We start from the raw sequence: 22,672 nt of genomic DNA, 5'->3' as shown, positions 1-22,672 counted from the left end.
GTGTCTTTGAGTTGTAATTACCACAACTAACAAAGAATTTTCTCCCTGCCAGGTAGTATTTAAACCAATTTAAGACACTGCCAGAGAGGCCCACCCATTTTTCATGTCTTTTTGCGTTTGGTTTTCTCTGCACAGCTCTGCCCACCATTCAAGTCCAGCCAAGTCAAGTTGAAGTGACCCTTGGCAATGAGAAAACGTTCATCTGCAAAGTGGGAGGATTTGGATTCTACCCTAAGGATGTCAAGATCACATGGTGGAAGGTCAGTGGCATCCCAGCAGAAGAGATGGCCATCACCACAAATGTCTGCATTGGGAGCCCGAATTTAAACAGTGAAGGCTCCTATGACATCAGCAGCTTCCTTCTGCTGAATCCCGGCCTGGAAGACAATGGGACTTTCTATAAATGTGTCGTGCATCACCCAACGTTCACCGAACCACTCTCCCAGCAGTCCCAGCTGTTTGTAAAAGGTAACCTTCTAACAAATCACCTCCCTGCAGGTTCTTTGCCTCTATGAGGAATCTGGTGAGGCCTGTTTCTGTGGGTTCATGCCCACCCTCTTTCTCCTCCTCAAACCTGGTGTTTAGGGTCACATCAGGCTACTAACCTAAACAAACGCATGTTTAGCTTGTGGGGTGCATGATGGTATTTTTTTGCAGCAGATTACTTGGCCTCCTATATCTCCTATACAAGCCTCTCACTAGTTGAATTAGCCAGACTAACGCTAAGTCACCTGCATTCAAAATGGATGAAATTACTGCATCCTCCTACGGACACCAAATGTAAAACTCCGTCTGTTTACCACTACGTTATCTTCAGATGACAGTCACTTTTATTGGCTCAGCTCCTGGAAAATATTTGTTGCAGTTGGGATTTGATCCCGGGTCTCCCATCTTCATGGCAAGACCAGTCTGGTGTTTCCCATATTTATTGGGAGCTACCTGCTAAACTAAAGGAGGGTGCTGCAATAGTGGTGTCATTTTCTTCAACACGTTTAGTTGGCCATCTTTGTTATTTAACATTAACTTACTCAGAGGTAGCACTGAGGCTAAGGATCTGCACCGGTATCCAGAAGGTTGCCGGTTCGAATCCCCATTACTGTCAAAAGAGATCCTACTCTGCTGGGCCCTTGAGCAAGGCCCTTAACCTGAAATTGCTCCGGTGTGCTTTACGATGGCTGACCCTGCCCTCTGACACCCAGGGGTATGCGAAAACTAACAAATTCCTAATGCAAGAAATTGTATAAGGAGAAGTAAAGAACAAACAAACCAACCAACCAATTGGGGTGGGGGGGACTCTCTGTATCCCACTCTTCACACAAGTGTTAAACTTTCCCCATTGAATTTCACAGTGACCCATAGAAGGAGTCTGATCTATTGTCCTCACTTCATGTTTACTGAACCTCAGGCCTAGCCTGATATTAAACCTGCCATGTGTCATGTTTCTTTGGCTTCTGCATGTTGTTGGTACAATAGTAAAGGAACACGTGTTGAACATGAGAAGGGTGGCACAATAGTAGTGTTGATTTCTCCCACAGATTATTCAGACTTCTTTGATATTTGCCACACTGTCCTTGTACAGTTGATTTGGCCAAAATAACAGAAAATTATGTACTGCCAAAATGGTGAAGTTGTCATAATCCCACCACAGACACCTGTTGTAGTAATTTCTTCATTCACTATCGAAACAAGTTCACCCATGCGTCACTATTATTGGTTAAAATACATCCAGTTCCACGTTGATAGTTGTGATTTGACTTTTGGTTTCTCATACTTTGTAGCTTTGAGCCCCATTATCCTCCCACACCACACCAGTATATACAGTCATATGGAAACGTTTGGGAACCCCTCTTAATTCTTTGGATTTTTGTTCCTCATTGGCTGAACTTTCAAAGTAGCAACTTCCTTTTAATATCTGACATGCCTTATGGACACAGTAGGATTTCAGCAGTGACATTAAGTTTATTAGATTAACAGAAAATATGCAATATGCATCATAACAAAATTAGACAGGTGCATAAATTTGGGCCCCCCAACAGAGATATGACATCAATACTTAGTTGAGCCTCCTTTTCCTCCTTTGAGCCTCTCGACGCTGTCCTCCTATAGTCTGTGATGAGTGTCTGGATTCTGGATGGAGGTATTTCTCACCATTCTTCATACAAAATCTCGCAAGTTCAGTTCAATTTGATGGACAGCCTGCTTCAAATCATCCCATAGATTTTCAATGATATTCAAGTCGGGGGACTGTGACGGCCATTCCAGAACATTGGACTTCTCCCTCTGCATGAATGCCTTTGCAGATTTCAAACTGTGTTTTGGCTCATTGTCTTGTTGGAGTATCCAAACCCTGCTTAAGTAACGTCAACTTTGTGACTGATGCTTGAACATTATCCTGAAGAATTTGTAGATATTGGGTTGAATTCATCCGACCCTCGACTTTAATGAGGGCCCCAGTCCCTGAACTGGCCACACAGCCCCACAGCATGATGGGACCTCTAACACATTTGACAGGAGGTAGCAGGTGTTTTTCTTGGGATGCGGTGTTCTTCTTCTGCCATGCAAAGCGCTTTTTGTTCTGACCGAATAACTCCATTTGTGTCTCATCAGTCCAAAGCACTTTGTTCTAAAATGAATCTGGCTTGTCTAAATGAGCATTTGATACAACAAGCGACTCTGTTTGTGGCGTGAGTGCAGAAAGGGCTTCTTTCTCATCACCCTGCCATACAGATGTTCTTTGTGCAAATTGCGCTGAATTTTAGAACGATGTACAGATACACCATCTGCAGCGAGATGTTCTTGCAGGTCTTTGGAGGTGATCTGTGGGTTGTCTGTAACCATTCTCACAATCCTGCCTCTGCATATGCCGCTCCTGTATTTTTTGGGTTTAACAGCAACTGTGCCTGTGGCCTTCCATTTCCTGATTCCATTCCTTACAGTTGAAGCTGACAGTTTATACCTCTGAGATGGCTTTTTGTAGCCTTCCCCTAAACCATGAGACTGAACAATCTTTGTTTTCAGATCTTTGGAGAGTTGCTTTGAGGATCCCATGCTGTCTGTCACTCTTCAGAGGAGAGTCAAAGGAAAGGAAGCGCAACTTGCAATTGACCACCTTAAATACCTTTGACCACTCATGTTTGGACACTCCTGTCTGTGAAGTTCAAGGCTTAGTGAGCTCATCCAACCAAATAATCAGCATTGAGCAGTGACAGGCATTCAAATCAGCAAAATGACAAGGGGACCCAACTTTTTGCACAGCCAGTTTTTCACATTTGATTTAATTCCATACAACTAAATACTGCGTCACTAAATGTTTGTTCAGAAAACACCGCAGTACTGAGATGTTCCTAGGAAATGAAAGACATACCACTGTTCTCTTTTTTTGTTGAAAGGAGAGTCAATTATAATGCAGGCTGAGAGGGGTTCCCAAACTTTTTCATATGACTGTAAACTTTAAGAAATAAAGGAATGTACTTCTGTCTTGGTGAGAGGTAGCTGTTATCTGTTGTTTTGTCTTGGTAGAGTAATATATTCCTCGACTTTCCCATTTTGTATTATTAACGCGTAGCCTTTGTCAGAATGCCTCGAACCTCACAGACTTACCACTGTTTATAAGGTATTGTACCATATAACTTCTCCCCACCTTCCCTTCAACGTTTATAACCTCAAGCAATTAGGTGTAGTAAAAGACACGCAGGAGTTAAGTTACACTTTAAGTAATGTATTCTTGATAATCATAAATAATAACAATATGCAAAGTACAAGTGAATATTGGCAACCGTACAACCTGATAAATGATAATGATAGATAATGATATGATAAATATAGTTTCAGGCAGCACACAGACTTGTTAGTTACGTAAAATGTCTCCAGTTAAGTCCTCATTTTATGGCTTACTTCAGAACAGGCCTCATGCCTATATCAATATGGTTGCTGATCTGTGCTCTCCATTGTGTTGTCCTTTTCATTTTATGGTGTGTAAGGTGCTCCTTCATCAGTTGGTAAAAGAGAGAGAGAGAGAGAGAGGGGTAAAGCAAGCAAATTTATAGGTTTCCTGTCCAACCCCTACAGCCAATAGGGTGTCAGGGTACTTAAAGGCTTCTGATACAAGCCAATTCTAAACAGCCATACTTCAGACCAATGGGGCATAGAATAGCTTCACACTTGACTCCAAAAACATTTGTTAAGGTAAAGCTTGCCAGCTAGATAGTTGGCCTCCATGCGTGTGCTGACTGAGAGAGTCCTGCAGAGGATCACTTGCCAAACTTGACTGAGGCACTTCCCTCAACTCTGTTGTAGAATTACAAAGGGACTCATTCCTAAAAGGTGGGAATGGGTTCTTAGCAATCAAACCATTGCTGTTCTTATCAATGATAAACATTAGTGTTATAAGTTATAAATAAAGACATACAAAATATTTATCAACTTATATGCAAAATTGCACACCACAACACCTGTTATGAAGTAGGCTACATTGGGAATCACAAGAAATCCATTATTACTCTGAATCTGTGTATGTCAAGTGCTGTGGCAGACGACCGGGGACCTTGCCCCACCAGGACGCCCCTGTGACAGAGAGACTGGGGGAGAGGGTATGTTTAGGATAATACCTCCCCTGGAACACAAGAAGGTGGCCCCCCTGGATTACATCAGGACCTACTGGGACCTGTGGTTACAATCAGGGGGCACCTGGGCAGCTCCAGAGCCCTGGACCGCAGCACAAGAGAATCTGGGCACACCTGGAGTATTTTGGGGTTTCCATGCAGCACTTCCGCCACACCTGGGAGTGCTGCTGGGAGATGATGGAACAGCACCTGATTCAATATAAAAGAGGCCGCCTCACTCCATTCAGGTAGCCGGAGTTGGGAGGTGGAGGACAAATTTTGCGGGAGAGGAGTGGAGGTGGCAGAAGAAAACAGGAAAAAGAAAGAGGAAGGAAGCAGGGACTTTGCAAGTATTGTGGGTGATTTGTGCACTGTGTGCTGTAAAGGGGAAAAAGGAAAGAAATAAAAGTGTGTGTGCCTGGACTTGTGTCACTGTGCCTGTCTGTGTTGGGGTTGACTTCCACAGTACATTTGACTTGAGTGCCTTAAAACCAATGGACCTTGTTCTGCGTTTTTATGCTGCTGGGTTGGCCAACTTGTTAGTCGTCCTTGTCTTACGCTCTTCTGTTTCTTTATATGCAGAACCTGAAAAGCAATTCAGTGGCTTCCTGGTGATTGCGATTGTGATGCTAGTGGCATTTCTGATTATCCTGCTTGTCTATCTGCTATTATTTAAAAAAGGTAAGTCCCGGGGGTGTCCTCAGAATGAGTAATGTGGGTAGTTATATTGGACTTTTTCCCTTGATTTTCAAAAAGGAATATGCTAAAAGTTCTGCACCCATTTTGAAGAAACCATAATTTAGATGTTTTACGAAAAAATTGTTTTTAATTCCAAAATGTAGCAGCTGGGTAGTTCTTCCCATTCCAACCCCACTTCTATGGGTGGTGGTGATGGAATTGTAGGGAATGGCGCTGTGCAAAGTTCCCATTGTGATTCTTCCAGAACAGAAAGGCTAAAATCTAAACGCCACAATTTCAATTTTTAATTAAAAGTATGTAGTAGTAGGGTGTTGTACCGTGTTGGCCATTATAGATTGAGAAGTCAAGCAAAATGACCCTTTTTATTGAACCGATTACAATATACAAACTTCCGAGGCACCTGAGGCCCCTTCTTCAGGCAGGTTGTAATACAGAAAGTGGAGTTTTCTGTGTTTATATATGGACACCAGGACAGAGGCAGCTTTGGAAAACCTTTAAGTGGGTCATCATCAATGTAAAAGCTGAACAGACCTCTCCAACCCAAGATTCATTTAGCAGGAGAGGAAAACAACTTCTAGTCAGGATCCTTTGATACGGGAACTGCTCAACAAAGTCTTTTAAAGATTTAGATGAGTTTTCCTTACAGCGGCGGTTCTCAACGTGTGGGGCCCCTTTTGGGGGCGCGAAGATGTGAAAAAAAGAAAACAAGAATCGAAAATATGAAAAATACATCTATTGAAACCAAAACAAAAAGTAAAGTAGGTAAAATAAAACTTGTAGTGGTGTATTGGCAGCAAAAAATATAGGAATACATTTTATTAGGGCTTGAAAAAAAATGTTAGGGGGGCGCGATTAAAACTGTTATGAAAACACAAAATTCTTAAAGGTTGAGAAACACTGCCTTACAGTGCGGATCTGTCTGGGTCAGTCTGAGAGATGTGAACAGTCCTCATATCTGGGCATGAAACCTTTGTCTCTATTTAAAACGTGTTAAATTTTAGCATCCCATTCCTTTCTCTCTTGCTGTATCTTGAAGTTACCCATAAGCAACTGGGACTTTAAAGTCCTTCTTAAAGTGTCCATGGCTGCTGAATTGAGCTGCTGCAGGACCATCCCTGTTGCCAGGCTTAATGTGGAACCTGTGGAAGTTCATTCTTTGGCGGAGTGTTTGTCCAGTTTCTTCCACATAGAGTGCATTGTTGGGACGTTTCACACACATGATTAGGTCGGCCACATTAGATAATCTGCAGGAAACATGATCCCTTTATGCGGTGCTCTTACTGGCAATGTGGTATAACTACACAATCTGTATTAGAAATGTGAGCAGGGAGATGTTCCATTAACATTTAGTCAGTCCGTCATCTATTATCCAACCCGCTATATCCTAACGCAGGGTCACAGAGGTCTACTGGAGCCAATCCCAGTCAGCACATGGCTCAAGGCAGGAACAAATCCCAGGCAGGGGACACACTAGGGACAATTTAGGATCACCAATACACCTAACCTGCATGTCTTTGGACTGTGGGAGGAAACCCACACAGACACGGGGAGAACATGCAAACTCCACATAGGGAGGACTCGGGAAGCAAACCCAGGTCACCTAACTGTGAGGCAGCAGTGCTACCCACTGCGCCACCGTGCCACCCCCATTAACATTTACCAAATAGGAAATCCTGTAAATTAATTATATTACACATGCAGGGCTTTTGTAGCCACTATGCCAATGTTTGCTCTCAGTCCTTTTACTGTCCTTATGAAAGATACAATTTATTGGAGAATTATTCCTACCTGAGTAAGACACCACAGGGTCCTCTTCCATTTGATGTTGTCTTGCCAGATAAACCTACCGCTGGTCATTCCACCCAAAAATGGATTTTAATTTCCTGGCACATCGAAGCACAAAAAGCAGGAGCAGATGTTGGAAAACCTCAAAACTCTCCTTCCTTGGCCTCTTGGCATTTGCTTTCCTGTAATAATAAACTCTGGTGGTCTTTTGCAAACAAGCTTCACAGTTATCCTCTTCCTGCCTCTGACTGAGGGCTTGTTATAGACGTAAAGATTCTTGTGAACGTTGGTTTGTAGAGTCCTTATTGTCCCGTAAACAGAGCACAGTGAACTTTTTACTTGCATGTGCCAATCAACATATGTGGAAGAACATTTTTAAGCAGACGCCCCCCACTGGAATGCCCCATTTTAAACAATAAATCACAGGCAGGAGAAAGCGTCAGTCATTATTCTTTATCTAAATCTTGCAAGAGATAACAGCATAGTTTATTAGTGAGTGTTGCAAACAAAAGAGTGTCCTCTACGCTCTATTTATACAATTCATTGATTACATCACTACTCAAAAAGAGGAATTCATTACATAATCAGAAAACTTTTAACATGATTGGTTACACCCAGCTGCTAACGGGACATGACAAAACATCGATACTTTAAATAACCTCAATTAACCTCATCCAGTAGGTTGATTTGGAAGTGCTGTTGGCTTAGGCTGTATGTGACTTTTTAAATGTGGTGCAGTAATCCCTCCTCAATCGCGGGGTTGCGTTCCAGACCCCCTGCGATAGGTGAAAATCCGCGAAGTAGAAACCATATGTTTCTATGGTTATTTTTATATATTTTAAGCCCTTATAAACTCTCCCACACTGTTTATAAATATTCCCCGCACAGTTAAACAGCATAATCCCTTTGTATTCTCTTAGATATTAGGTAAGATTCATTGAAATTATGTATACAAACACACTGTTTATATACAGTAAAACCTAAATATTATTTTAAAGATATTGAGTGTCTCCAATATCACACGTTACAGCCATTACGATAGACAGGCCACCAGCAATAAATATGTACAATGCAAGAAAAATAGTATACAGTAAATGTGTGTACAGTGACACTAAAGGTACATACATGTACTAAGTACTGAAAGTAGAAAATTAATTATAGTTACTCACCAACAATGACACGACGACTTGTCCGATAACAATGAGTTTTATTTTACTGCACAACAAAGGAGAGCGTTACAGCCCTTAAAGGAGCCACTTCAGGCGATTGTGTAGCACCGCCGTTGTTCTTCTTCAATCCAAATCCCTAAAGCAGATTCCATCCAGACTACTGCCTTATTACATCCACGAACAACTCGTTTTGCACCCTGGCTAAAAGGACACTGCGGCCGTAGATCTTATATTCCTTTCCTACTTTTTAAATAAAAAGAATCGTAGCCTTCAACAAATCCAAAACGTATACCTTTTCGGCAATCGTTAACATCTTCCGTTTGCGCTTGGGCACGGCCCCTGAAGCAGTAGCAGATCGTTTTGGAGCCATAATGAAGGGCTTGACTTCGCACAAAGATAAACACAAAAGAGCACAACTCTTTACACAGCGAAACACGTTGATGCTGAATGAGCGAGACGAGACTTTCTGGTTAACACTGCATTCAGCAAGCAGGAACTTAACTGCGTGCTCTGATTGGTTAGCTTCTCAGTCAGGAGAACTTCACTGCGTGCTCTGATTGGTTAGCTTCTCAGTCAGGAGAACTTCACTGCGTGCTCTGATTGGTTAGCTTCTCAGTCATCCGCCAATAGCGTCCCTTGTATGAAATCAACTGGGCAAACCAACTGAGGAAGCAAGTACAGGAAGTAAAAAGACACATTGTCCGCAGAACCCGAAGCAACAAAAATCGCGTTATATATTTAGTTATGCTTTCATATAAAATCTGCGATAGAGCGAAACCGCGAAAGTCAAAGCGCGATATAGTGAGGGATTACTGTAGTAGTATTCTTATTTTAAGAGATTTTGCACATTCATCCTGTTATTCTCGTGGTTTGTCAAGCAATGATCTAATTTATAATCCAGCTGGATACATAAACAGGAAACTTAGCACTAAGCAAAATTATAACATTTTCTGTTAAGTGTTATATACAAAAATAACAAAAAATGTGGTAAATAATTAAGCCTTGATGCACAAAGAGGTTTGGGGCAGCCTCCCGTATACTTGAGAATTGGCTGCAAAATTCGAAAAATGGTTGAGAAAATGGTCTTTACAGACAGGAGTCCAATATAGAACTGCCCAGGTTAGTAAACATGGCGCATATATAGTGGAACAGCAGGAAGCGGAGGGATCTTGGGACCGGAACTGGAAATGAGGCCATCGGGCTGCGGCTTCTTGGAAGGCCGAACCAGAAGTGACATCTTCTGGGGTGCAGCCAGATGGAATTTCTCGCATTTGGTCAGTGTGGAGATAAGAGGAAGGATTAATGCAGTCTGCCACCCCCCTGGTCTGATCGGGAATTACCTTCTTCAGAGCCCTTTAGCTGCCTCCCGCTCGCACCTGTGTGACATAGTGAATAATAAAATAACAGCATCAGCTTTTAAGCATAAGCTCAGAAGGATATGAGGTTCGGACGCATGCTAGGTGCACATTAGACCAGGGTTCAAATTCAACTCTTACACTTACAGTACCTCACCATCCTTCATCAAATTCTTCCATGAGAACCCTGAATACCATGAGGACTGATTGAGGTCATTTATTTTAGGTAGAATGCCTAGATGGGGCTGGACGGTCTTGTGGCCTGGAACCCCTGCAGATTTTATTTTTTTTTCTCCAGCCGTCTGGAGTTTTTTTGGTTTTTTTCTGTTCTCCCTGGCCATCAGACTTTACTTTTATTCTATGTTAATTAGTGTTCCCTAATTTTAGTTATTTATTTTGTATTTTTCCCTTTCTTCAGCATGTAAAGCACTTTGAGCTCCATTGTCTGTATGAAAATGTGCAACAGAAATAAATGTTGTTGTTGATTAGCGAGAACGGCCACCTTACTGTTAAGGTAACACCAGGATACAGTTTGGAATGGAATGACTTGTTTAAACGGGCAAGGGAGAGAGATCATCAAAATGTACCCAAGAACCGTAATTGGAGAAACAAAAGCAATAAGTCAGGAGTTGTGAAGTCAGATAAGCAAATAAAGAAAGCAGACAAGCAGAGTTTTATCCGAATCCATTTAACTTCCGATAATTGCAGTTCTGTCGCATAATTGACTTGAATACGTGTCATTTCTAGGAGTGCTCTTTGTGGCAACCCCTGATACTAAACGGCTACTACCAGAAAAAATAGTGGCAAGTGGAAGAAAAGAGGACAGTTGGTGAACGGTTTGAGAAATGATAATTTGTCCGTGTTTCTGTTTCTATGAATGTGTAAAGCAATTATTTACAAGGAGTAAACATGAGGCAAGTCAATCGTGTTGCTTACCTTGAAATATCTGCCTTCTTTACCTGAAAAATCTCAGAAATTATTTTTTTTTTTTTTGTGGGATCAGCTTTGTTAGTACTGGTATAAGTAACAACTAAAGTTGTATTTATGCTGTGGGAACACACTGTGTGTAGTTCAGTACTTCTGTACTCCGTATGTGACAAGAATGACCTTGTGAACCTGCAAAATAAACTCCTTTGGCAAAATCATATTCTTCTGGTTGAAGAATTGTTTGTTCTTTTGAAAATTTTTTAACAGATTTCATAGAAATTTAGTGCGGACTGTGATTGAGGATTGTGGTCCATCGATAGGCCAGTTTTATTTTTTTCTGTTCTTGCTGTGGCTTTTGTGGTATATGGATGTGTATCTGTGCGTTTTATTGGTTTTTGTTCATTATGAATGATTATTTGTCTTGTGTGTTTTGTTTGTTATTGATTGGTTGACTCTGCACAGTGTTTTTTAAATGTCAGCTTGTGCCATGTGTTTTGTGGGTGGTTCCTCAAGGGGCGGGGCCACCTGCCAATCACCACCTGAGTTCTGCATTGGCACTGCTTTGCTTTGGATTGCATTTTGTGTTACAGGCAGCTCCCTTTTGCTTTTGTGTTCCTATAAAGCTTCACTCGTGTGGAAGAGCAGTTTTGCTAAAAATGTAATCTTTTATAAAGATATTTTAGCGGAGATTTTAGACGATGGTTTCCAACCCAGTGGGCAATTTTAGAAGTGCTTTTTAGACTTCTAATCTCCAATGGCTTTTTGTTAAGGGCACACAGAGTGGCCAAGCCTTATTGTTAGCAAAAGATGACCAGGAAATGAAGCGGAGGCAAGAAATCCTCGTCCAAAGGAACAGCGAGGGTCAAAAAAAAAAAACGGAGAGACAAAAACAAAATCCAGCAACCAGGATCAAAGCGCAAAGCAAAATTGTAAACCCAAGTCAGAAATTATTTAATATTCAAGAAACAAACATGACACTAGAACTTCTTTGAATTAAATACTCTTAACTATTAAAGAGGACAAAAGTATTTTTGTATCCACCCAGGAGTGGTGCACTTTCTATAGAAAACTTCCTGTGACATGACATAAGCTGGACCACCACGGTCACGTGATCACAACTAAAAACAAAACCCTAATAAAAATCAACACATAAAGACAAATTCTGGGTACATCAAAACTCCAAATAATTCAAACGTATTTGCATGTAAATTGCACTTTCACATTACGACTGTATGAGAAGACGGCTGTTTCTGCCTTCAATAGCTCTGACGTTGAAATTAAAAAATTGAAACTAAAACGCCTCCAGGATGAGCGTTCTAGCGCCACATTGTACAGTTTCAGCGTCTTAATGAATGACTCATATACTGTAGCTGATTACTTGGAAGTTATTCCTAAATTTCTGTTTACCACTCAGGTTCACTGGCCCACATACGTAATTGCTGCCATTAACTCCTGCCTTTGTCCTTTTTTTTTTTTGCAGTGCCACCTCGAGTGACAGAGGTAAGTCTGAATGGCCCACTGAAGCACAAAGAGAAATCAACTTTCCAGTGCCTGGTGTCAGACTTCCATCCTAAACACATTGCCATAAAGCTGTTCCTCCAACGGAAAGGTCAGGAGAAGCACATGATTCTCAACTGGAATAACGGGAGGTCTTTCAGCAAGTCTGCCTTTAAAGAATTACTCCAAGATGTTTGCTTTTCCAAGCCGAAAAACCAGGACGAGTGCTGCATTCCCATAAACTCCGTGCCAGCCATTGGAGACCTGGGCCACTCGTTTTCAGCGGAGATCAGCAAGGAGGGGCAGGACGATGGTACTCTGATACTGCAGATATCTGCATTTCCAGACATTAGCACTGACCAGGATGTCAAGCTCTTGCTGGATATCGAGCATCCTGCACTGCGAAACCCACTTCAGAAGAACTTCACCCTGCATATCATTGGAGGTAATTCAGCAAATTTCTTAGGTCTTCTTCCTGAATTAAATGTACGGTCCTCCCTCGTTGTAAGATTCTGATCCGTTGCTGAAAATGGGCCGTGTTTGGGACGTTTGGATATGAAAGAGAAACGGCCAATCCTGTACATCCTAGTACACTTATCAATTGTGTGCTTAAAAATCCATTACTTTTTCAATTGTTTCCATCTTCCTGAACCCGTTTTTCAAGATTACACAGATATCTAGTGATAAACGTAGCCACTGCACAAGTGTGTCGTAGATAACAAAGCGAACAAAGGCTCAATAACAGCAGGGGGCAGCTCAGTAGGTGGATGGGGTGGGGGGCCTTAAGATTTGACTTTCGGGATGCTTATCTTTTATAGTCTTTCTCTTATCTTAACCTCAATGTTTGGGGTCCCTGAGGTTAAATATTTTTTTTGATGTTCCTTATGATGAAGAAAAACCGCACAAATGCCAATTTGGTGCATTATGTGAGCCTGCTGTGAAATAATCAGCCTTAACACAAGGTTTTGGGGCAGCCACCCTTATATTGTCTCAGGCTGCAAAATGGGTAATTATAACAGAGCACGATGAACACTTTTCGAGTTCCTGATTGAACTGAACATGGCGGCTTTAAAGGCCAAGACTGGAAGTAACATGGCGGAACCAGAAGTGACGTGATTCTGGGAGCCGTAACCGGAAGTGATGTCTTCACGGTTGAATCAGGCAGGTTTTCCCGTGTTTGGTCTGCAGAGACAACAGAAGAGGGTTTAGTGTACCCCGTCACCCCAGGCCTGGCATAGAATTACCTTCACTTGGTCCATACAGCTTCACGTGTGTGACACTGTTTTATTCATTTTTCCTGGGCGTAATAAATTTATTGTAGAGTTTTTCTAATTTTGTATTGTGCTTTTTAATCTGCAGAATTATCTTTTACTTATGTTTTGTAAATTGGACACTTGTTTTATTTTTTCGCTACGTTTTAAAAATACTGGGAAGCCATCTTGTTTTCTAATGGGCACGGCCATTTTGTGCCTCAGTCACCATGACGTAATGGCTGGTTGCTTAGGGGCCGTGGTACTGAAACTCCTGCCTGGTGTCCTTCATCATCCAAGACGTGGAAACTCTCTGAAAAGATTTGACGAGTGTCTTTAGCTTTGAATGTTAAAGTTAGGTTGTTTCGTATTTTGACAATTGATTGTATTGTCTTTTGGTATCATCCCCTTTGTTTTTTGGCATCACTTGCTCTTTCAGTCCACTCCCATCTCTTTTTGACTGCCAGTACTTTGTGGTTTTGTGATGCTAGTGAGTTGAGCAGAGGGAGTGATGGATCTCAAAATAAGCAGTCGAGGGTCAGAACCAGGAAATCCATTCTAGCGTACGTCTCCGTCAAATCACTAAGCCAGAGTTAAAGTAAGAAAACAGGACGTGATATCTGTAAATTTCTTTAGAAAGCAGAAGCACCGGGTTCGACAAGTATCCATGACTGTCCTCCCCTTTCACTTTCAAAGTCTTCTTTTTATAATATCGAGAAAGTGAAAATCGTGACAAGGTTTATACAGGTGAGACAGTGGAGGGATCGTTACTGAGCCTCCAGGGTGGGGGGCCAGCATGTCCTGTCTGTCCCCACATGAGCTGACGTCCCACAGGGTTTGTTCGTGTGGAGTAACCGTAGTGCTCGGTGGGCAGCAAGTTCAGGTTTTGCTTTTTGAATTTTCTGGAGTTTTTTTTTTTGTTTTTTATTTCTTGTATTTCTGATTTGCAGTTAGTTGAATCCCCAGATGTTGAACCTTTGGATAGGGAAGGCCGACTGTATTTCAAAACCAAAACAGAAAAGCTTAGAATAACGAAAAATCTAATAATTAAAGAAACCAAATCAAACCTAACAGTGGTATCAAAAAACAAAACGAGCCGTTATCATGAAAAATCAGATACAGAAAAGCCAGATGAAAAGGGGTGGCTGTATCCATGGAGCTGTGAGGGAACCATGCTCTCCGTTTTGTCACCATGCCACCCAGTTATGATGGGTGGTACTAGAACTTTGTAACGCCCCTTTGTAGTTCATTAATAACCGTGCCAGGATCCCTAGGACAGAAATGCCATATTTTCAGCAGGATGACCCCGGTCCCTCAGTAGCCACGTGTCTCCCTTTTATTTATGTGTTTTATATATTTTTATTTTCACAGAGAAGCCCAAACTGAATGAAATTTTGGCTTCACCCATTGTGTGTCATGGCGACCTCGTGGCTCTGACCTGCCCAGTGTCGGGGTTTAAACCCAGACCTTTGAACATCACGTGGTTTAAACGGGACAGGAATGGAGAGATGTGGAGGGTTGGTGGCACAGACGAGCAGCTGGGTGCAGAAAATGACACAATACCTGTAAAACGGAGTGCCAGCTGCTGGCATAGTATCAGCGAGGGGCAGTGCAGTGAAGACTTCACGTACAACATCATGAGCATCCTGACATTTGTGCCCTCCTTACAAGAAGATCTCGAGTCCACGTACATCTGCGAAGTATACCACCCTGCCACCCAATCCACGCAGCGGCGCAGCAAAGTTTTACACGTGAAAGGTACTTGTGCCCGAGTGCCAGTGTGAGGGGTAGTTGGTGCCGGTCTGAGTTGTGACTCATACTTTCTATTGTCTTCTCTCATTCAGCCTCACCACAGTTGGACAGCATTCAGCTAATGCATGAAAACCCACAGGCCGATGTTCCCATGACTCTGCAGTGCCGAATTCACTCGTACTTCCCACAAGACACCCTTGAAGTGGTTTGGTATGTCGATGGGAAAGAAGTGACAGCTGGAGTGACTGTTAGCGACACCGGACAGGCAGATAACAGTCTGTACCACTGCACGAGTCTCATCAAGCTGACGCCAACCTGGAAAGATGTGGGCAAGCAGTTCAAATGTGAAGTCCGGCACGACGGTCTGGCACAGTCCACGTTCAAGGAATGGACTTTGACCAAGCTGAGTAAGTGGCAGGGGAGCTCGCCAGGCTGTGGCTCTGCATTCCTGTTTGATTTGTAATGTGCTACTTGTAATGCATGCTGGGAAATGTAAATATAAAACAAAGAAGGGCTGCTGCAGTGATTTCTTTGTAAAGGACAGGTGTTTTAGGAAAATATCGCTTTCCTTACTAATGAATTTTGGGCTTCATATGTGATAATGAGACTCTCCCAGGGTTTCTGGTGATCTGCCTTTCCAAAGCACCGAGGAGTAATCTTTTCTTTTCTTTTATATTTTTCTTCCTCTTTCAGTTTCATTACCAAAAGTTGACAAAATAATTTGTGAGCCTAAAGTGCCAGTGTTTGGTCAACCGGTGACGATGTCCTGCAGCATAAGGGACTTCTACCCCAAGGATTGCTCTGTGGTGTGGGTCAAAGGTTTTGAAATAATGAGCGACGGGACGGAGACTGAGGAGCCCGAGGCAGACATAGAAACAAAACTTTACAGGTGCAAGACCAGACACACCTTCATCCCCACCCGTGACGACCTTGGCTGTGAGTTTACAGTGGAGATGATACATCAGGGAATTACGCTGCGGCCGCCCAAAGATTTGTCTCTCATGCTTACTGAAGGTGAGTAGGTGGGAGACGTGATGAAGGACATTCGAATCGAGGCGGACAGAGGGACGTCTCAGCGTGTGTACATCTTCAAATTACTGTGCTCTGTAGAATGCAGCAAGTCAACCTGGTGGACACCAAATGAAGGAGCGCTAGTAATACATAACAATATGTTACGGGCTGTCACGAGAACTGACAAAGAGTCCAAAAAGGTTTAGGGCAGCCACCCGTAATGTTATATCCTGGCTGCAAAATTGTAATAAATGGTGTACGGATCAAAACCTGTCCAAAACTGAACTGACTGGATAGAGAAAAGATGGTGGATATAAAGGCCAGTATAGGAAGTGATGTCATCCATAGGTTCAGGACCAGAAGTGACATCATTGAAGGGGCCAGAACCGGAAGTGACGCCCAAACTGAACTGGAGAACAAGTCACATAATTCTTATTTATTTAATTTGTAAGCTAAAGCATTACCCAAGAACAAGTCACATAATTGGGATTCATATGATTTGTAAGCTAAACCGTTACCTCAGAACAAGTCAATGACAATTGCAAATACAATTACAATTAAAATCAATTACAATTACAATTGTGAGTACATTGATTCTTGAATGCATCATCTTATTTTACAAGATTGTCATACAAGATGCTTTCAAACAATATCATGGAATGCCTGTTATCAGCTCATTTAATATAATGTGTTATATACAATCATTTATGAATTATTTTATTATAATAGTATATTTATCATGCAATTCATTCAGAAGGGAACTACATTTTTTTTGGTAATGTCTCTGACCCTGGATCCTATTGATTAATAACATTCATTAATTCAACTCAAGGGGTGTTTCGGAACAACTGAATCAGTAAAGTGAATCAAAATGCCCACCTCTACTGTACACTTTTGTCTGTCAGCCATGCTGCTATTCCAAGTATGGCAAATCCAGGGATCAAATGGTCCTTACATTTGCCATCTGGATGGAATTGTTCCTTCTTGTCTCTGGAGGTTTTTTTTTTTTTTCCAGACATCCCAAAGTTGTCTGTGTTAAGTTGATTGGTGATTTTTCAAATTGGCCGCAGTGTGTGTGTGAGTGGGCCTTGTGAAGGACTGGCATGCCCCCCAGGGTTTGTTGCCGCTTCTGGGTAGGCCTTCGACTCCCTTTGACCATGAATTGGATTGGAATGCATAAAGGAACACCTCTTTACAGGATACAATATTTAAGCTCCACCCCATTTTGCACATGTGTAAATGACCACACAAACCCCACACCCCCTTTAAATATGTATTGCGCCCTAATGGATGAAACATCAAATGACAAGAGAGATACTGAGGGAAGCCAGTGGGTGTGGTCAGGGATTAAAGGAAGCCCCTGATTGGCTCAGAGTGGTTAGGATTAGCATAAAGCTGATTTGCTGGGTGTGGCTTAAGAGACCTACAGTAGCCCTACCATCTTGTGCTGTGCCACAGTGAAGGGGTGGGTGGTGTTGTAATTGTAAGAATGTAAAAACTGCTTCAAGTCCTGTTAGACAGTTGACAGGAAGTGACATTGATATAATTTAACCTTTTGCTGTAAGGAAACCATCTGTTAGGATGTAGATAGACAGATACTTTATTAATCCCAAGAGGAAATTCACAACTTGTGTCATATTTTAACAGTTTGCTCACTAAAGAGTCTCCTCTCCCGACTTCAGAAGGTGTAGTGACCACAATAGAATTCTAACATATGTGGTTAACAGTCTGCTCATGGAGTCAGATTGTGTCTCTGTGTTCTTTCATTTGAGTCCGACTGGACTGTGCACCAGGACGTTGTACGTACTGCAGGCCCCCAGGATGTTCTGATTAAAATACAATGTTGGTTCGGTAGAATCTGAAAAATACGTCATTTACTAAGATTCCACGGTAGGCGGGTGGGTGTGATGCTGACTTGAACCTTTTTAAACAAACACTGAGCTGCCTGTGGTTTTCAGATATTTGGCTCTTTTGTGTTTTTTCGTATTTTACAGCTTTGACCGTATTCTGTATCGGTGTCTTTTTTTTTTGTTTCAGGGGGTTTGCACTGGGAAAGATGAGCCCATCCAAAGATGGATTCTCGATGAGATGCGTGAGTACAACGATGGGATAAGTGGCGGCCTGCTGCACTTTGCTTCCGAGCAGGTGAGGACGTGTTGGTCGGTGCCAAGCAGAGACTCGTCTTTCTGACGTCTCAGTTTATCTCACTGGCTTCTGGGTGGATTTCTTGTTGAAGTCGGATTTTAAAAATGACGGCAACATTTTCTACTGTAACTTGACTGGACGCTGGACTTTCTGCTGGGTGACTTCCATGTGTTGGTGAAAAGACCGCTGACTACTGACTGCGTCTTTAAAACACAACCTGAACTCCGAGGAGCCGTCGAGGCCGTCTCAGTCTGGTGCTCGGGTTTGTCTTTGTCTTGATGGAATGATTTTTCTTCCAGATTTTCTATGCTGATCAACAATGATTAAAATCTCTAAACACAATATATCAATAAATATATATATTTTGTACAGACATTTGATGATTTGAGAATAAGATCTGGAATTTCTTTGTCCTCCTGTCGAGGACGTTTGATCCCATCACACATTTTACAATGCAGATAGTAAAGACCCACCCACCCCATTTCAAAGACCCTATTAGTGTCATTCCTGCGAGGAGTTCATCTCAATATCAGGGGAGAAATTATGAAAAAAAAAAAAATTGAATCAAGAGTCTCAAAACTCTTTAATCAGAGGCCTGCAAGAACTCCATGTGTTCAGGCCACGCAATGAAATACCCACAAAAGAGTGGAAACTGGCGGCGCAGCAGTTAGGGCGTTGGACTTCAAATCCTGCTGTTTTGGGTTCAAAACCCCAACACTGACACCCACCTGCGCTGCAATTGGAAAACAAAAGAAATTAAACCAATTGTATCTTAAATGTTGTAAGTCGCTTTGGATAAAAGCGTTGGTCAAGTAAATAAATGGAAATGATCCACTATACCGGGTATTATTCGTCCTGCACTTAATGTGAATACGTTTAAAGGTAAAAACCCATCCCATAACCAAATGTGCAAAACCAAACAAGAAATTAGATTTTTCTTTTAGTTTACTTGTGCCTTTAAGTTAAAGCCTTTGTGCCTGAACTTGTATGTGAACAAATCTCGGAAGAGTATTACCCAGAGTGCTGTGTGGTTCAGACTGATTGGCAGGTTGATGCTGGCTCTGCCCCTCTGCATTGTATTAAGTGAGTTTGACAATGGCGGTGTGTTTAAGTCCAGTGGTTTGAAATGGGGAGAGAGGATGATGGCAGTGTAAGCAAGTCAGAAAGAAGCTGCACTTTTATCAATACAGTCTGCCATGGAATACATTTGAGTAGCAAGCATTGTAAAAATAATAAATCTATACTGTATTTTTTGGTTTTGGAAAAAAAGCAAATTTCAGTTTCAAAACTTTATACAAATTCATTATACCAGGATTTATGAAAGACTCAAGAGTTTTCAGTTGTGCCACTTTTGACCCACTGCTGTGCCAAGGATTGGATGTGAAGGGGCTTAGCTCTTTACATGGCCCAAACATGCGCCTCCTGACACTCGAGTCGCTTCAGGGCTGACATTTTAGATGACATATTTGGGGTTATCAAGGCCAGCTATCAGTTTGGGGTCACAGGGTGGTCTCTAGAGAGTTACATGGACTGTGTCTGAACGTGGACTTATGTATGTGGCCTGTTTGTGTAATAAGTGAGCCTATAAATTGTGTGCCCCACAACTGACAACACGGATTTGTTTCCACTTATTATTATTCTGACAGTTCCCGCCACTCCTGAGGGACAATTCGGTCACTTCTTGTGATCACAGGGAAGAATATTGAGGAGGTCTAGTTTAAAGTGACCAGGTCCTCTTTGATGGTCGTGTTTCCCCATGGTGACCATTAAAGCTTAAGGGCTTCTCTGTAATTAGGTGGAAGATGAAGGCATTAAGATCCATAATTCACTAGGGGATCTTCTACATAATGTTCATCCAAGATGGCACTGCCCACAGTGTTGGCACAGGTAGGGAGGGAGATGCCAGGCTGTGGTATGATTTGTGTCTTACAGATAAGACAGGAGGACCACAAGTCCTAACAAAATGAGATTAGCTTCAAAACATACTCCATCCAGAAGTAATCCTTTTTATGTCTTTTCCTTAACCCTTGTTGTTTGTAGTGATGGTCAAAGGAAGTTTTTAATTTCATGTTTTCATGGAGAATGGAAATGACAAAATGTCAATGAACTTCAATGGAGACCCACCTTGAACACAATGACAGAAATGGGACAATCTGAAACAACTTGGATTCACGTAATCCAAATATCTGTTAACAAGATCAAAAAATAACAAAATCCTAAAAATAAAGTCCAAGAAATACAAAACGGGGAAAAATACAAAACAAAGCAAGCATATCTTAAAAGGAGTAATGAAATGTCAAGCAAAATGACCTCTTTTATTGGCTAACTAGTTTTGAGTTGCCTCAAAAGCTTGCATGTTGTAATCTTTTTAGTTAGCCAATAAAAGAGGTCATTGTGCTTGGCTCTTCTCTACATTCATGATGGCTAACACGGTACAACACCCTCATACTTAAAAGGAGTAACAAATACAAAAGGTTAAAAACAGAAAATACACTAAAAAATGCATTAAAGGCTAACAAATACAAAAAGCCAAATTTCAAGAATTAACAAAGCCAAACAAACATTGAGAATTGGGAGCAGTGAGCCCCATTAACATTTTTAATTTTTATGTTATTGCAGAGCCTATGGTATTTGCAGACTTGTTTTTGAGCTTGGAAATTTGAATGTATGGCTCTTGTTTTTTTTTAATTGTTCTGTTTGTGTATTTACATGCCTCCATTTTATGTCTATTCAGTGTCTGCAATGAGCCCGTTTGCTAACACGTCATCACAGGAAGTCACGTTTGCTGGAGATCAAGCTAAGCAGTGCAGCCTGCTGTGATTTGTCGGTTTATTATTTTTCAGATGTTTTTCATTGGCGTGCTCATTTATTTAAAGCTCTCTACTGGGGTTTTCTTAGATTCTTGACGATTCTTGCATCTGAATTTTAGTTGTGTAGTTCTAGTTATGATTTTTTATTTTTAAACGTCTTTGCCATTTTTGTGTATACCATAACAGGAGTCGCCATTTCTATCCACCAGTTGCTTGGTAGCTTGGGCAGTTGTTAGGGGCGGAGTCACTGAGGTCACGATCCTGATGTTACTCTCACAACGGGTTGAAAGGTCAGCAATCGGAACACTTCCTCATCCGAGTTTGTGGATAAACACCTACATTTTGCATGCTAACTTTTACCTCTTTAGTTCTTTCTTTTTGTATTTCCTGGTTTTGACTCCTGCTCTAAAAGTTTTGACTTTGAGTTTTGATTCATGTCTTGCCGTTTAAGATCTTGTAATCTCACAGTTTTGATCTTTGCTACGTTTTAGCTATGTCTTTTCTAAAATTGTCCTGTGCTTCCTATGGCACAATACAGCTGAGTCGTGCTCACTAACTGAATTTCTCTGGCTCAGCCTTTATTAAATCAAATCGCTGAAGTAATTCATCAATCTGCGGGCCTAACGTTTATTTAGGTCCAACTTTATATTTGCCAGCAATGTAAAGGTATAGGAGATGGGAGAAAAATGAAGAAAAAGGATTTGTACTGATTCTTAAGAGTCAGAAAATGAAAAATGAAGATGATCAGGAGAAGTGAAGGAACAGGCAGAAGTCAGAATCAAGAGTCAAAATGTACGTCTCCACCAGAACCAAAACGTAATCGATAATTTGTAGTTAAATGGAAGCAGAGATGAGTCACTGGGGAAATTCAAAAGAGAGATTTCTAACACGGTGATTCCAAGATTTATTCATCAAACTCGGATACTCCAGTAATGATTGGGACAAACTTTATACCGTTTCCTAATTGACATCACAAATGAGTGTCGGCCCAAGGAATTCTGGGAAAGCTTACCCAGGCAGTGGTGGATACATTTTGTGTAAAACAGCAATGCTTATAGCAGAACAAAATGGAATCGTGATAAAACAAGAATGAAGTATAAACGTTGTTAACCTTCGTTATACACAAAAATGAGCGTTAGATTCTGAGGAGTCTCGAAACCCTAGAAATATATAAATATGTAACTTGTCAGCACCTCAGCAGGAAAATTTGAAACTTACAAATCATCACAGGTCTAAGCTCAAAATCCATCAAAAGGAAGAAGACAAACCCCAGTACACTTAACCAGAAATATTGCCTAACAAAGTATTCAAGAAACCCCACAAAATGGGTTTATTTCTCCATACACTTGAACAGTGCAGTTCACACGCCGCCATCTTAAATAGTGGTGATCAAACGTGACTTCCTGTAATGCCACTGTGATAGTTTTACCCCTCGTTTTAGTTTCTTTTCTTCTTACTTATGTAGTTTATTTTTTGTAAATTGGTTTGTTCTTTTGGTTAATGAAAATGTGTTTTTGTTTATTTTTCATTTTATATTTGATTTTCATTAAGATTTGGTTGATCATTTTGTCTTTTAATTTGTTTATCTTGTTATTCTGTACAGCAGGGGTGCCCACACTTTTTCGGCTTGCGAGCTACTTTTAACATGACCAGGTCGAAATGATCTACCTA

General features: G+C 41.4%; 1 protein-coding gene across 2 annotated transcripts in view; it reads left to right on the top strand.

Moving 5' to 3' along the window:
* LOC120516705 overlaps positions 1–18,566 on the top strand; it is a 53,013-nt gene extending 34,447 nt beyond the window's left edge. The window contains exons 3-9 of one of the 2 annotated variants that reach the window (XM_039738582.1): positions 136–468; positions 5,184–5,282; positions 12,017–12,478; positions 14,655–15,041; positions 15,128–15,442; positions 15,729–16,049; positions 18,084–18,566. In XM_039738582.1, the coding sequence (XP_039594516.1) occupies positions 136–468; positions 5,184–5,282; positions 12,017–12,478; positions 14,655–15,041; positions 15,128–15,442; positions 15,729–16,049; positions 18,084–18,106 (1,940 nt within the window). In that variant the 3' untranslated portion in view covers positions 18,107–18,566. The remainder of the gene's footprint in view (positions 1–135; positions 469–5,183; positions 5,283–12,016; positions 12,479–14,654; positions 15,042–15,127; positions 15,443–15,728; positions 16,050–18,083) is intronic. The other variant, XM_039738591.1, reaches the window with a different exon arrangement.
* The last annotated feature ends 4,106 nt before the right edge of the window (positions 18,567–22,672 follow it).

Source organism: Polypterus senegalus, chromosome 1 (assembly GCF_016835505.1).
Source record: "Polypterus senegalus isolate Bchr_013 chromosome 1, ASM1683550v1, whole genome shotgun sequence".
In the NCBI taxonomy this organism is placed as follows: Eukaryota; Metazoa; Chordata; class Cladistia; order Polypteriformes; family Polypteridae; genus Polypterus; species Polypterus senegalus.
Note: the sequence above shows the minus strand (reverse complement) of the source record. Positions and strands in the feature narration are given on the sequence as shown.